The 14,178-nt window shown below is 36.0% G+C and overlaps 2 protein-coding genes across 2 annotated transcripts; both read right to left on the bottom strand.

Annotated features, from left to right (window-relative positions):
- Nucleotides 1-1,167: 1,167 nt before the first annotated feature.
- LOC147542103 (NAD(P)-binding Rossmann-fold superfamily protein) lies at nucleotides 1,168-7,293 on the bottom strand. The gene is made up of 16 exons (XM_086632570.1): nucleotides 6,938-7,293; nucleotides 5,661-5,909; nucleotides 5,415-5,576; nucleotides 4,921-4,971; nucleotides 4,708-4,842; nucleotides 4,483-4,506; nucleotides 4,274-4,385; nucleotides 4,070-4,195; nucleotides 3,787-3,836; nucleotides 3,328-3,486; nucleotides 3,014-3,109; nucleotides 2,805-2,920; nucleotides 2,595-2,718; nucleotides 2,254-2,367; nucleotides 1,974-2,054; nucleotides 1,168-1,523 (listed from the first exon to the last, which is right to left on the bottom strand). Exons 1-16 carry the CDS (start codon nucleotides 7,013-7,015, stop codon nucleotides 1,374-1,376), a joined length of 1,827 nt encoding a protein of 608 aa, XP_086488696.1. The 5' UTR covers nucleotides 7,016-7,293; the 3' UTR covers nucleotides 1,168-1,373.
- Nucleotides 7,294-8,659: 1,366 nt separating this feature from the next.
- LOC147542102 (uncharacterized) lies at nucleotides 8,660-13,115 on the bottom strand. Its single transcript, XM_086632569.1, has 4 exons — nucleotides 12,726-13,115; nucleotides 10,287-10,409; nucleotides 9,103-9,222; nucleotides 8,660-9,007 (listed from the first exon to the last, which is right to left on the bottom strand). The coding sequence occupies exons 1-4, from the start codon at nucleotides 12,757-12,759 to the stop codon at nucleotides 8,943-8,945; spliced, it is 342 nt and encodes a 113-aa protein (XP_086488695.1). The 5' UTR covers nucleotides 12,760-13,115; the 3' UTR covers nucleotides 8,660-8,942.
- Nucleotides 13,116-14,178: the final 1,063 nt, after the last annotated feature.

Raw genomic sequence — 14,178 nt, 5'->3', positions numbered from 1 at the left:
TGCAAGAAATTAAAATTGATATGAAAAAGATAATGGTCAAGCAATAAACATATGAATAATTGAAAAAGAAAAAGAGAGAGAAGAAAGAGATTTAAACGTTACCTTATTATGGCTTTTATGCATAAGGAAGGATCTTGCTCTTTAATCCTCAAGCGAGAAAGAAAAAAAAGTTGTTTTCTTTTTTTAAGGTCTGAGTTTCTTTCTCCAATTCTTTATATAGAGGAAAAACTACTAACCGACTTTCTAATTTTAAGAAGAGTTAATTCCTATTTGGCCCCCTACTTTGTGACCATCTTCCTTTATGGCCCCATGTTTTCCATAAATTTAAATATGACCCCCTTTTGTTAACACCGTTAGTTAACTTTAGTGGTTAACTATTTTGTTTCCATTATTGCCCTTGTTATAAAAGAGATTTTGGAAATTCAAATTTGACCCCCCTTACAAATATGGTTGATTCTAAAAAAATTTAACTTGTTTAGAAACAATTAGGGGACCAAAGTAGAATTTGTTTTAAAAATATTAAAAACATTCTCTCACCTGTCCAATGTCATCACTCACCTGCCAACCTCATCATCTACTCTGGCGATGGTCGCCGACCGTCAAAAATTCCGGCGACCATCACAATTTTTTTCTCTCTTCTTATTTATAAACATCTATAACTTATTTAACATCATGAGTAAATTACAATGAAACAGGCCGAATTACATGCAAAAGAAGTCTGACTATTTTTATTTGGAGTTTGATAAAGATTACATCTAACGGTTAATATAAAAAAAAAAAATTCATGTAAATCAACTAAAACAGAAGAGTATTTAGGAACAATGATTAAAAAAAGTTAATAATACCAAAGTCGGTTGGATATCCCTAAAACAAGGAAATCTCTTTCTCTCTTAATTGCCACACATATTTCTCTCCACTAATACGATGATATTTCTCTCTCTCTTCGATGCAACTCTCTTTTTCTTCTCTATTAACTTTGGAATCTAATTTATCAAGATTGCTTAAATTATTTGTGAGGTAATTTTTTTTTAAGATTAAGAATTAACTCAAATCTTTCAACAAAAAAAAAAGAATTAACTCAAATCAAATTGAGTGTAATTTCGACGGTAGAATTTGAGAATGTCAATTGAAGTTGTTAATCTGCAGGGAAGAGTTTGGGAGAGTCGGTTCATCATCCAACAGCATTCATATTCATTTACCAGACATAACAGCATAAAAGTTCTGCATATCTCCTTATAAGGATAGAAATAATATACTATGAACTACTATTTCTGCACAAAACTATATGCAATATGGTAGTACAAGGAAACAACTCTATTTTCTTGTGTGCTTGTAATGGATGCCGAAAGAGCAAGACCCACTCACCATTAACATCAAACCGCCACTGGACTTTGTTTATCGGCCGCCTCTTTCCCTGTGATTCCTTCCTTTAACGTTTTGAAGTATACATCGTAGTCTTTCTCTGGTGGAGGGTTTTCAGGATCAACCGTATACGGTTCACTGAACGGAATGACACTTTTAACCTGCACACCAGAACGAGAAATTCATTATTTGGATATTCTTTTCAGTTTTGTCAGATTTATATAGTTTTATGATTTGAAATCTAACTCGAGTCAGAATTCAAAACTTTTGTTCTTTAACCGAATCTTGCGTCTGACTCGTCTGATTATGGATCTATTTGAGTCAGACAAAAAATAAGAAAGAAATAACAAGCCTCACGTCTAAATTATTCTTGCATGATTATTGTTCCCTTACCAAAAGAAGTCAGGATATAAGACGACTTGGATTCAGAAAAGCCGTACTCATGCGAATCAAAATTCAGACAACAAAACCACAAACTCTTACATGATATTAAGCATCCATGAGCGTCGTATTTTGCTATCGTTTACCATAATATTACATATTACACAAAAACTTTGATTGAAGGAAGAAAAAGAAAGCACTTAATCAATAAACATAAAAATGAGAATAACCTCGAATGTCTTGTCGCATGCATATGGGCTTTCCAGAGCAGCAACACAGATGCGAGCAACCTCTTCCCTTGAAATCTTTCCCTGTAATCGTCAAATTAATGGAGTGACAGTGTTACTTCAGATATTAACCCATGGTTAAAAGTTTTCAATGGATACTCAGTGAATATGTACACTGCTCGATCCCCGTGTCTGATACAGATACCAGCATGATTAACAAATGTCCATGGACTTCGAGAGTACGGTAAAAGAGAATTAGATTTGAGATCATGAGGATTAGTACCGTAATGTTGTCTCCCTGGTCAAAAATTAGATCAGCTCCCGCAGGTTCCTCAGTTAAAGCACAAGGCCTTACTATTGTGTATGGAATTCCACTTTCTCTGATCAAATCCTCTCCCTGTTGTAAAACAGAATAAGCAATCATATTTGGGTAGCTTGCTATGATCCAAACATATCGTGGAAGCTCTCCCATTAGTAGGTTAGCTCGGCCTTAATAGCTTATATTCTTCCACTAATTAGCACGGGGTCAATCCATCCATGAAAGGAAAATACTTCATATCGGAAATGAAAACTTACGCGGACGTATAAAACAAAGAAAGACCAAAAATTGATGTACTATAGCACCTTCAACTTGAATGTGAGAATAAAGTCCAGCTCTTTATTCAAGCGAACAGCAGGAGGCTGCCTACTTAAATCAAGTCCGGGCCTGTCAGGTCGGGTAACTCCAGCAGAACCGACATGTACAAACCTACAATAATCCACCATATCAGTGGACATAAAACCGAAGGATTTCAGGAACTTATAGAAAGATCAAGTTTGTTAAGGAAATGGAACCTGGGAGTGATTGGGTCTTTTATGTATGCTTTTATGGTTGACATGGGAAGCTGAAATGGGCCTTCTTCAAATGTGGGATTCAGTTTTCCGTCATATTCGAACTTGCTAAACATAAGCTGTATAAAAATTTGATAACTTTATAAATAGAAGGAATTAAAAAAATATTGCAAAGTGAAAATGGTAGGGGGAAGTTGAAGGTGGAAGCATGCCTGGAATGAAACTATTTTACTTGGATCAAAGGGCGGAGCATCAAATACAGTCTTTGCTCGGAATATAGGCCTTAGGGAAGAAAACGGTAGTCGTATCTGAAATAACAAGAGAGTAAATACAATAAGCTAAAGTAGTAATAGTATCTAAAGAATCCCGGGTGAAACTCAGGGATTATCCAACGGATTTCTACTGGGACTGTGCATCTTCGAGTTGTGCACCAACCCAGGCTATCCGTTAGATTATGAATTGAGTTTCCCCCGAATCCATTAGGCTCAATAACATTGTTGCACAAGAACGAGGGGTAAACGCTTACCGTCTGCCATTGATCTTTTACAGTATCAAAGCCTGTCGTATATCCCACTGTATCCCAATCGGCGCTAATTCGAACAATAAGTTTATACCGACGACCATCACCTTTAATTCGCAATTCTAGACCATCATAAGCAGAAAGATCCTCGGGGACAGAAAAATTCTGCAAAACACATCAGGAAATAGTTTTGAGCCTAATTGACTTATCCAATCATCAAAGTCATTTTGTGTGAAAAAAAAAATCGTCATGAGATAAGTTAATAGTCATACTTCATAGTTGAAATCAAAATACAGTAGATGAGATAAGTTAAGGGCCGATTTACTAATATCAAGTTGCAAAATCAAATAGGAATGAGGGTGGACGACAATGATCCCCTCTCAGAAGAATAGTTGTCAAATCTGTAAGTAGGGTAAATCGTAAGACAGATAATAAACTGATTGCGGTAAAGAAGAACAAGATTACCCTTGTCCTGATGCTAGTGAAGCCTCCATTGTTTTTAGTGGAAACAATACCTGCATGACCGAGAGGCGGGCAGTCAAATGTATATTCTACAATGTATACCTAGAGACCTTAACCATAGGGGAACAACTAAAAAAGAAAAATAAAGGGATGAGCTTGAGCCTACTCCAGCTCGGCCAACTGCCGAATTTTCTAGCTACTTGGAATTTGGAAGTGATCTGGCAGTCCAACTATTTTGATACAGAAATTAAAAGACGTAAATAAAGGAAATATCAGGTATAAAAACCTTTGAAAATTCCCGTCGGGCCACCATTTTCATTGCCAGTTGGATCAACTAGAAATGTACTTTCACTAACTCCTCCCATGACAACATCATCTAACACACCCCAAGGCAGCTCTCTGGATACATTATCTGCGTAGTGGAAAATTTAGCTAGTATAAGGATTTAAGTTTGAAGGTTAAGAGATTTTCGTCGAGTCACACCACATACCTTGGAACCCAAATACCAATTTTCCATTTCGATTTCCAGTACCATTCTTTACGGCATTAATTAAATTTTGCATCCCAATAAACTCCACCTTTTCAGGTGAATCGCCCTTTATCTGCACAAAATTAAGTATCGAAGTCAACCATATGCATATGCAAAAGAAATCAAATTTTCAATTTAAGAATGAATCTGACTCCTGATCATTTCACCACCTCCGGCTCAAAGAACTTGATTCCCTGTGAGACAAAAGATATAAGCATGTCAGGTTGACAAACAAGTGTCCACACACACCACTTAGAAAATCCATCAAATTTTCAAAATCTGCTTTGAAACTGTAATTAGAGTAGCTGAACTCAACTTGATGCAGTAAAGGATGGTTCTCAAATTGGAGAATACTAATAAGTTCAATAATCTGATTGGAAGTTGAAGATGTATACCTGGCTGTATTTTGCTCTGTCGGGAGTGTCGCCTTCCTTGGGGCCAACAATGACAGAAACTGCATTAATGACTTTCTTCACACCCTTGAAGTACTCAGGAACTAGAGTACTCTCTTTGGTAATATCTCCAACTATCTAAAAGTAAAGATAGAATCAGAGGTGGTAACTTTCTATTGAACCTAATCCGTACTGAGTGACTGTTAAGTATCTTACCAAGTCGATATCAGGACCTAGCATCTTTCTTGCTTTCTCTTCATTCCTGACCTGCGGAAGTTTCCGATTAAGACAAAAAATTTGTGAAGAGGAGAACAGAGAAATAACAATAAATCATAAATCCAGTATTTTTTAACATTCACGCAACTCCACGTTTTTAACTCAATTTAGCACTAGAAGTGTCTTAATAAAGCAAACGGAACATAATTTATCTTTAAGTGTGAGATACTGTTCGAATTCAAAATGCAACTCAAAAGAGGATTAGCGGTAATTGATGGCAAGTTGTCAGTACAAAAAACAGAACATTCACAAGATGGATTCCGTTACCAATATGCTAACCTTTCACCATAACGAGATGAAATTCTAGAAAAAGGCATCACTCGACGTCTCTAGAGCAATTTCAAGTATAAGTCGCCCTTAAAACTCCAGGCAGAAAATTCTCATGTGCTCCACAAAACCAAAAAGTAATAGAGATGGATAGAAGCATATATTACCAGCGCTCTGACGGGGAGGCCTTTCTTGCGTAAGACATCAACTACCCGACGCCCAACACCACCAGTTGCTCCAGCAACTAGAATTATATCAGAAGTACCCATCTCCTTTGCTGGTTCGTTGGATTCTGAGTTTGACAGCTTCCCAGTCACAAACTCAAAGAACTTCACAATTCAAGGTAACTCGTTAGGCAAAAGAATGTACAAAAAAATGAAGCCTGCAAAACAAGAAGACACCTATTGACCAACCTTAGCAGGAGAGGGAGGTCCATTGAAAAAATACACTGTCTTCAAAAATCTACCGAAGTCCCAACCCTGCCTGCCAGTTTCTGCAACTATGGTTCCTCTATTTGTTCTCGAAGAGAATGAAGTTGGTCCGGCGACTCCGGCCGACGAATGGAAAGGCCCAAGTCTCTCGCTAACTTGAAGAAACTGTTTCGAATGTGTCAGCCAGTGGTTCTTAGCATATCCCCTAACAACAGGTGATGATGAAAATTCCTGCAACACAGTTGATCCAGTTATCAAAAATTAACTTAAATTTAATGTCAAAGCTGGTTATTGTTAGGGTAGCATTTGGAATGGGAATTGAGAGAGACCTAAGACCGACCAATCATTGTATAAAAATCAAATACTATTATTACGCTTTTAAGTAGACCTACGACTATGTTAATTATATTGTTTCTTAATTTTCCCGGTCACCAAAAGAAACTTTGCACTCAATCAAATTCTCGACATGCAAAATCTGTAGTTTGTTCATCGGGGACAAAACTCGACGAAAATTCACCGTATGAATGTACAAGCATAACACTAACAAGATCGATAGTATATGGGCGAAGAAAACGGCCCCGATTTCCTTATCCTAGATATCGAATAGAATTAAGTTTTCTTGAAAAATTCCAACATTAAGAAAACTTGAAATTCTTAACTCATTGTTTATATTTTATGATCAAAGTTCAATATGTCAAAACATCCAACTACACAAACCACAGGATCATTCCACCCAGCACTAGAATAATCAAATGAAATCTATTCAAGAGGGCAATTATTTTATAAGAATACAACTTTCTCCCTCAACCCCACAAAACAAACATATTATAAATTGTTTAAGTTGTCAAATTTAGTACAGCTACAAAATAAAACATCATCTAGGAAAATAAACAAATTTCCTAGGAAAATGATTCCACCCAATACTGCTCATTCCATCCAGCACTAACCAAAGTTAACTATCAAAGATATACAAGATTCAAGAAATGATTCTGCCCACAATGTCCCAATACTGAAACAATCAAAAGATTGTATTTAAAAGAGTGAGAATATTGTTATGAATTTTAATCTACTATTCAAATAAAAATAAAGAAATGACTCCCAAATGAAGAAAAGGAACCAACTTGTGTAGTCCTCTAGGTAATTTAGGTTTTTGGGTTTTTTTTAAGATAACAATGGCAGGAAATCAATGATAACAAAAAAAAAATGGGGAAGCTAGCAAAAAAGAAGAAGAACACAAGTAGGAAATTCTCAAAAAATACCTGGTAGTTGAAAACAGTGGAAGAAGAAGAAGAAGAAGATGAGGTTGGTAATATGTTTGAAGAACAACAGTACAACATGTCTAATTTTGAGACCCAAAACTCTGAGAAGAAAACTAGATAGGAAAAGAGTTGGGGAAGATGAAAAAAGATGTGTTAAATTTGTATGAAAGAGTTTAATGTAGTCCACATATAGTAGAGAATATTAGGCTATTATGATGTGAAGATGGTGGTTTCTTTCTCATAGCTTCATGTCAAAACATGGACCACAAAGATTAGTAGGAAATTTTACCCATTTTGTTTTGACTTAATTTGGTAAGATAAACAAGAGAGTTCTAGTAAGAAATGGGACAAAATGGCCTAGCCCGCCTAATTAAAATTCTTAAACTAATGGGTCTATAATCCAACTTCATTATTATACCCCAATAATTCAAGTTCACTAAACCGTGGGATCCACCTCATTCGTGAATCAAACATGGACTTCCAAAGTTTTAGAATTTATGTCAACATTATCCATCACTTGGGCTACTAAGTGTTCAGAAGTGACAACAAACAATATTTGATCCTGCACAAATGGCTTTTTCTTAATTATGCTAGCTACTAAATATAACCTCCACCATTGAAGTCTGATGATCTCTCTACTTCCGACCAGATTTCTTTGAAGCGAGAGACAGTAACTTAAGAGAGTCTTAACCGTGTATATAGTAGCAAAATAAAAAAAAAAAAAGTTATTTGTAAGTATGGTGGATTATTTTGCCAATAACTTCCATAATCATAGTCATTTGGCCAAATAACCCAAAGCTAGACAATGTTAAGAGGAAGAGAGGAGTAGTGGATTATGATATTGGTGTACTCGCAAGAGTGAATAAATATCTTATATGAAGGTCATGGCGTGGGTCTTTCCGATAGTTAATAGTACTAATATTTTTTTAAGCTATTTCAATACTTTTTAATGTTAATTTGGAAAATGATAAACTGTATGACATTTGCATATAATTTGTCAAAATAAGCATATGATAATAATTGATGAGGGAAGAAAGCATAGTTTAGTTGGAAGTTTCGGTTTTAGCCTAGACTTTAAACTTCAGCTTGACTCTGTTTCCAGTTAAGCATAGTTTCTTTATTTTTCGAATAAAGAAAGACTTCATATTTTTCGTATGTATCCTAGGAAGCCCTCAGAGCTCAACCCAGCTAGCCTCAAAAATTGGGAAAATGTCTACGCGACTCAAAATCTCTTGCTAAAGTGCGTAGAGCTTTGAGTCCTCTTCAAGGCAAAATTTTGACAATTCTCAATGAACGAGCAATTGAATAAGAGATCTCAGATCCATGAAAGGAAGGTGGTTGTTCCACTGATCTAAATCGAGTGAGTCGGCCTTCTTCAATTTCCAATTCCGTCTGAAGCCATGGACACAACAGCTGTATATAGAGGTGCAATCAGACTCTCTACTACTAGACACTAAGTAGTGTGCTCTTCTGTCCTAGGGGGACTCCAAGAGGTTTTTCTCTCACGTAATTTCGCCCTTATCAGACTCTACCAGACCACCGAATTGGCTTCATAGTGATGCACTCATTCACCTTATTCACCTCATTCATCTCCCCGCCTCCCCGAAATACTAATGACAATAATATATTTGCTTGGAAATGGAGCTCCACTCATCGAAAAGTGCCATCTTGCCCTGCATTAAAGAGAACGGTTTCCTCCATACATGCCATGACCATCCATAGTTCAGAAAATTTAACTTCATTGTATGTAGAGAAAAAGACATTGATGTTTCAGTATCAAATATCATGCTTTTTAACATCTGAGTTTTCATTGCCAGAGAGATGCAGCAACCTCTTACTAAATCGGTAAATCCTGAGATATGGAAGTATTGAATGTAGAAAAGTAGAGTTAAGCAGACCCAAAAGACCAACAGCTTCAGCACAAGATGAGGAAATGAGAGCAATTTACATGATTTACATGAGCTTTTACTGAAGGGGCCGATCTTTTATTCTACCTCAGTATTTGTCAGGTGTCTCGAATCAAATTTGAAGGCTCGCTCATGACATATTTCGGTAATTCATACTTGGCACCTGCAATTGAAAATCCATTAAGAGAGAAAAAATGATAAAACAGAGTATGAGCGAAGTATGCAGTAGATAGCAGCTTCAAATTGGAGATATCATACCCCTTTCGTCATAGCAAGTTGTCAAGTCAGCACTGGTAACAATGACACCAGCACTGTCCACGATCGTTTGTGCGAGACTCAAATCAGCTTCTGATGCAACTCTGAGAGCATCCCAAATCTCTAATAACGGCAAACCACATTTTCAATTATCCTCCCCAACCTTTTACTATTTCAAGCTCAACAGGTAGAATGAAAACAATTTACATATTACTACTTTATGTACTATTTCTAAGCTTTGCAGGGTAAAACCAAGTAAACCAAGAGGTATTTTCCTACACAACTTACTAAAATGAAGTGCAGATTAACGAAGTAGTGATGACTACAAATAATTATATCTCGACAACAAGACCCGTTCTTTGGCATAAGGGTTTTCATGCCCTTGAGAGTAGCGTGATTAGGGAAGCCTCTGATAGGAGAAAAGGGACCCAAGAGTTCCTTTTTTTCCTTCGTCTAGTACGAGATCGTATCACACCTTAAAGTGCTTTTTTTAATGGATAAACTGCTCTTCAATAAATTTGCAGTTAGAGTTGTTCGGTGAATCACATTCACCAAATTCATAACTGCTTTATTAAAACAAGTTTTGGGTCAACAGTTTAAGGGCTGCTCTAAGAAGTTGCTTTACTCCAAAGCCGATCGAACAAATACAGTTACAAGTCCCTAAAAAACATTTCACAGAAATATGAACCAACAGTTACCATTTTATAGTATTCCTTTGCTCGTGTTGATCAGATAAGCTATTATGACAGAAACTGCTTCACAAAATCCACAGGGCCCGGTCTCTCTTATACATCAGGACTATTTAGGAACTCAAGATTTGCTTACAAACAACTATATATATCGTTTCCTAATTACGCAGTAGAACTTTTGCAAGATTCCATTTGAACTGGTATATTATTTGTTTCCCTCATAGAAAAACTCCCTGTTGAGAAATAAAAAGACTCCTAATATGAACTTGCATTACGGGTTTTCTTCAATTGCTACCTGACTACTATGCTAGCATGCTATGAATAAAAGATGGTGCCTGTCGAAGATTCCCATTTTCATAACCTCAAATTTCGTATTGATCACACTCACAAGAACACTCAACTATTTATCTTATGTAAGGATATTTCCGAATTATGTTCCTTGACAATTGTACCAGTAATGAATAACCTAACTACGTGAATCTTGTTAACAACAATTACCTTTCTGGCCACCATAGTGTGGAGCAGTATCCCAGAACTCTTCCCGCATCTGAGTTAGTTGTGCCATAGTTATCGGCTCAGAATGTTTCCAAGGTTTTGGCTTGCGGATCTTCTTCACACTTTCTATGAACATTAAAATCACTAACGTTAAAATAGTAAATAATTTGAAATATAAGTTGCTTCTTTCATAAGCATATCTTGCTTACAAGCATTTACAGATCAGTCTCTCATACTCAGGTTTCAGAATTCAGCAATATCAAGCAATAGAAGTTATGTGTGTGTGCGTGTGTGTGTGTGTGCGCGTGTGCGCACTCCTGTGTTTCATAATAGCAGTGAACACTTTAGCATAAGTATCTACCCAATAGCCAGGATCCAAGTTGCAGGGTACAGAAAATGCTTATCAGTCTGGGCAAACTGATAGCAAATCATACCCTTACAAAAAAACAACACAAAACATTGAGGGAAACATACTGTCTAGTTTTAAACAATGATCAAAGTATTCTCATACTGACATAAAATACCACATTAGTGAAAGCTAAGATACACTTGTAGAGCCCTTAGGTATCATACCTATGGTTTTGCATCACACAAATACAAATAGTTACTGGAAAAACACTCTCTCCTTAATAGCAAGAATACAATCCTTATATAGACGTCAAACCGACCCTTGACATCCCATACTACTTTTACTTCTACACTTTTAAACTGCTAATGCACTAAAAGACATTATAAAGAACATAAAAGATATTGAAGAAAGTAAAACCAATTTGGATTAGGCCCACATTATTCAAGATCCCAAGTGGGCCTTCACCTAGGACATGCCAAAACAGAATTTGGGCCTTAGATACTTTCTTTCAACGCCTCCAATACACCTTTTGTGTTTTTGTTGCATTCGTATCTATCAGAGGACACCCACTTACCGATTATATACGGATCACAGATGATGAGTTCAAAGGACTCGACCTAGACCTTTATGAGAATTGAGAAGTTTTATGCATTTAACTCGTCGCGGTTGAGTTTTCTCAAGCCCGGGAGAATTGATAGAGATGAATGGCAACAACTGTTAAAGGCATATATGAGACGTCAGAAGAAGGACTCCAATACCCAAATTCTGATTTGGCATGTCTTAGATGAATGACCCTCTTAGGACCTTAAATAATGTGAGCTTGAACCGCATAGGTCTTTGTGGAAATTCTACTAGTTTCTAAGTATTGATTAGGATGGTCAAGTGTCTTTAATGTGTTTGATGTCTTTTAGAGTCTTAACAGATGTGAATTTCCAAGTTGTAGAAGTAAATGTAGTATAGGATGTGAAGGGCTCGTGATGGCTATATATAGGTTGCGTTCCTGCTGTTTAAGGGTGGAGACAGAAGAACATCAGCAGCTTTCAAGCTATTTATATTTGTGCGATGCAAACATATCCCTGGGCGTGATGCCTGAGGACTCTAGGAGTGATTCCTAGCTTATACTATTGTGATACTAGTGGTTATTTATCATATAATCAAGTTATTTTCTTCAATTCCTTTTCCCCTTCTTGTCCTACATCAGTATTCCTAGTTGGGAAGAAATTCATAGGCAGAATCTTAAGAGTTAAAGTTTGTCGATGCTAAATACCAGGTAGGTAAAGGAATAAGTGCTCATGAGCTAACATCTACACCTTTTAGCTGATCTTCAGTATATATGTCAGAATAGTTTAGTGATGCAAGATTACTTGCATCATGTATGAGTACAGCTAATCAGCCAGATTTATTGATTTGGAATACTTATTTAGCTTGAGGCCAATTTCGAGCTAGAGTTTTTATTTGGGCCAATCAAGAGGCTAAGGAAGTCATGTTAATTCCTCTCAGAATTTTCAACCTCAACTGAATCAAAGTAATCTATACTCAATTTCTCTTAGCTAGGGTTTTAAGATTTACACTTAGACAAGAGTTACTGTCCACCACCAGATAAACATATAAAGGATTACTCTTAATTTTGTGTTCCAATCGTGGTACTTGAATTTGCTTCACTGAATTATATAATCCAAGATTCTTTCCCCAATCAGGCAAATAACCAAAGCCCTAGCTGTAGTGCCAAATTGAGAAGACACCCAATAAAGGTTCCAAATAATACTGAAAACTAACACTAATGAATCCAAGTCTTTCTTTGAGTCAATACAATAAACTTTTCCAAATTACAGAAATTTTATAAGTTCATACTAAAAACGAATCATCTATACAAAATCCCCCAAAAGAAAAAGAAAACAAGAGTTCAATTATCATATTTCAACAAGAATCATATACTTCCTCATCAGAACAAACAGTTAAACTGAATTCAAGAAATGAAACAGATAAAGAGAAAACCTAAAAAACATAAGATCAATCTCTCTCTCTCTCTCTCTCTCTCTCTCTCTCTCTCTGGAAGATAAAAACTGAGTAGAATATGTATAATCAACTGTTACCTTCTTTGGCAGGAGATGATCCAGCACAACCCATAGCGTTTCACTTTGTAAACTTAATCCCGATCAAGCAGAAGAGAGAGAAATAGTATTAACCATTAATAAACAAGAAAAAAGGTTTTAGGTCTTTTAAGGGAGTGAAAATACGAGATGAAGATCGTGAGTAAAAAAGTTTGTAGAGATAAAGATAGAGACAGATAAAGTAGGCGAACAAGGGTGAATAATATTTCGGGGTTTGATTCTTGGGTTAATATTCATAGGGGGAGTTCTGTAACCCAAAAATCTTTGACAAAATTTCCGACTTAATGACTCGTTCACTCGACAATTTGGTCAAAACTCTTTTGTACACTGAGACCATCTCAAATGCAACACTCAAATTGAAAAATTTAGAGTGTCACTTAGGATTTTTTTGAATGCAACACTCAATTTGAATCTCAAAATGATGTAGCATCATTTAATGTTGAGATGTATCAAGAAGAAACTCAATATTTGAGATTTCTTTTTTTTAGGATCCCAATTGACCACTCAATATTAAAAGCAAATCTAACCATCTAGAAAATAATACCTAAGTTATTTTTAAATTTTTAGAGTGTTGCATTGGAGATGTCTTTTGGATTGAGAATCTCAACATTGACATTTAGGAAAGAGAAACTCAATTGAGCCTTGACACATAGGATAATTTGAGTTTTTTTGTTAATTTTTGCATTGGTGAAGCTCTTAGCATTTTCCATTCCTTCCTATTCAACCTCATCTTTACTCACTCAACCTTTTTGTGTCTCATATTTTGACCGACAGTAAATGTTGGTTTCGGTGTACCGATTCAACGAGTTGACTCAGCGAGTCTATAACCGAATCACTGGTGAAACTGGTTACTACTTTGATTTTATTTGTAAATCAATCAAAAACACTTTCTTTCCAAATTAATGGAGAAAAACTAAGGAATAGAACAACTCAATATCTTTCGTATTTCTAACCTATAATGTCTGTTATCCAGAATAGATGATTCGTAGTCGAATCTCACTATCGATTTAAGATCGGAAAGAGGAATTGTATCCTTCTGTGTTTACTGATTTATTACTTTAAAAAATCAACACACTTCTGATTTGGAAAATGAGTGTGTCTTTGATTAAGAAATCAGATAGACTAAAAAGAAAAAGAAAAATCGGAGGATAAGAAGAAGAATAATTTTTTTTTTTTTAATCGAGGCGAGGTATTCCTCTTTCCTTAAGACAATTGACGCCCTGTATAGTACCAAACAGTTACCGGCGTTTGTCTCCCAGGATACAACGATTAACCTTTCGATTCAATGATACTTCGAATCAGAAAGCAGTCGAACTTGAAAGTATACTAACCTCTGACTTATGCAAATGGATCAAACTTCTTGCTTATGAAACTCCTTGAAAACTCTACAAAATCTTTCTCTTAGATACTCTAATATGATCTTCTAACAATGCTT

The sequence above is a fragment of the Eschscholzia californica genome, unplaced genomic scaffold (assembly GCF_041429995.1).
Source record: "Eschscholzia californica isolate CP2 unplaced genomic scaffold, dmEscCali1.0.p SCAF_4, whole genome shotgun sequence".
Taxonomy (NCBI): Eukaryota; Viridiplantae; Streptophyta; class Magnoliopsida; order Ranunculales; family Papaveraceae; genus Eschscholzia; species Eschscholzia californica.
The sequence above is the reverse complement of the archived record's forward strand: the minus strand, read 5'-3'. Positions and strand labels throughout refer to the sequence as shown.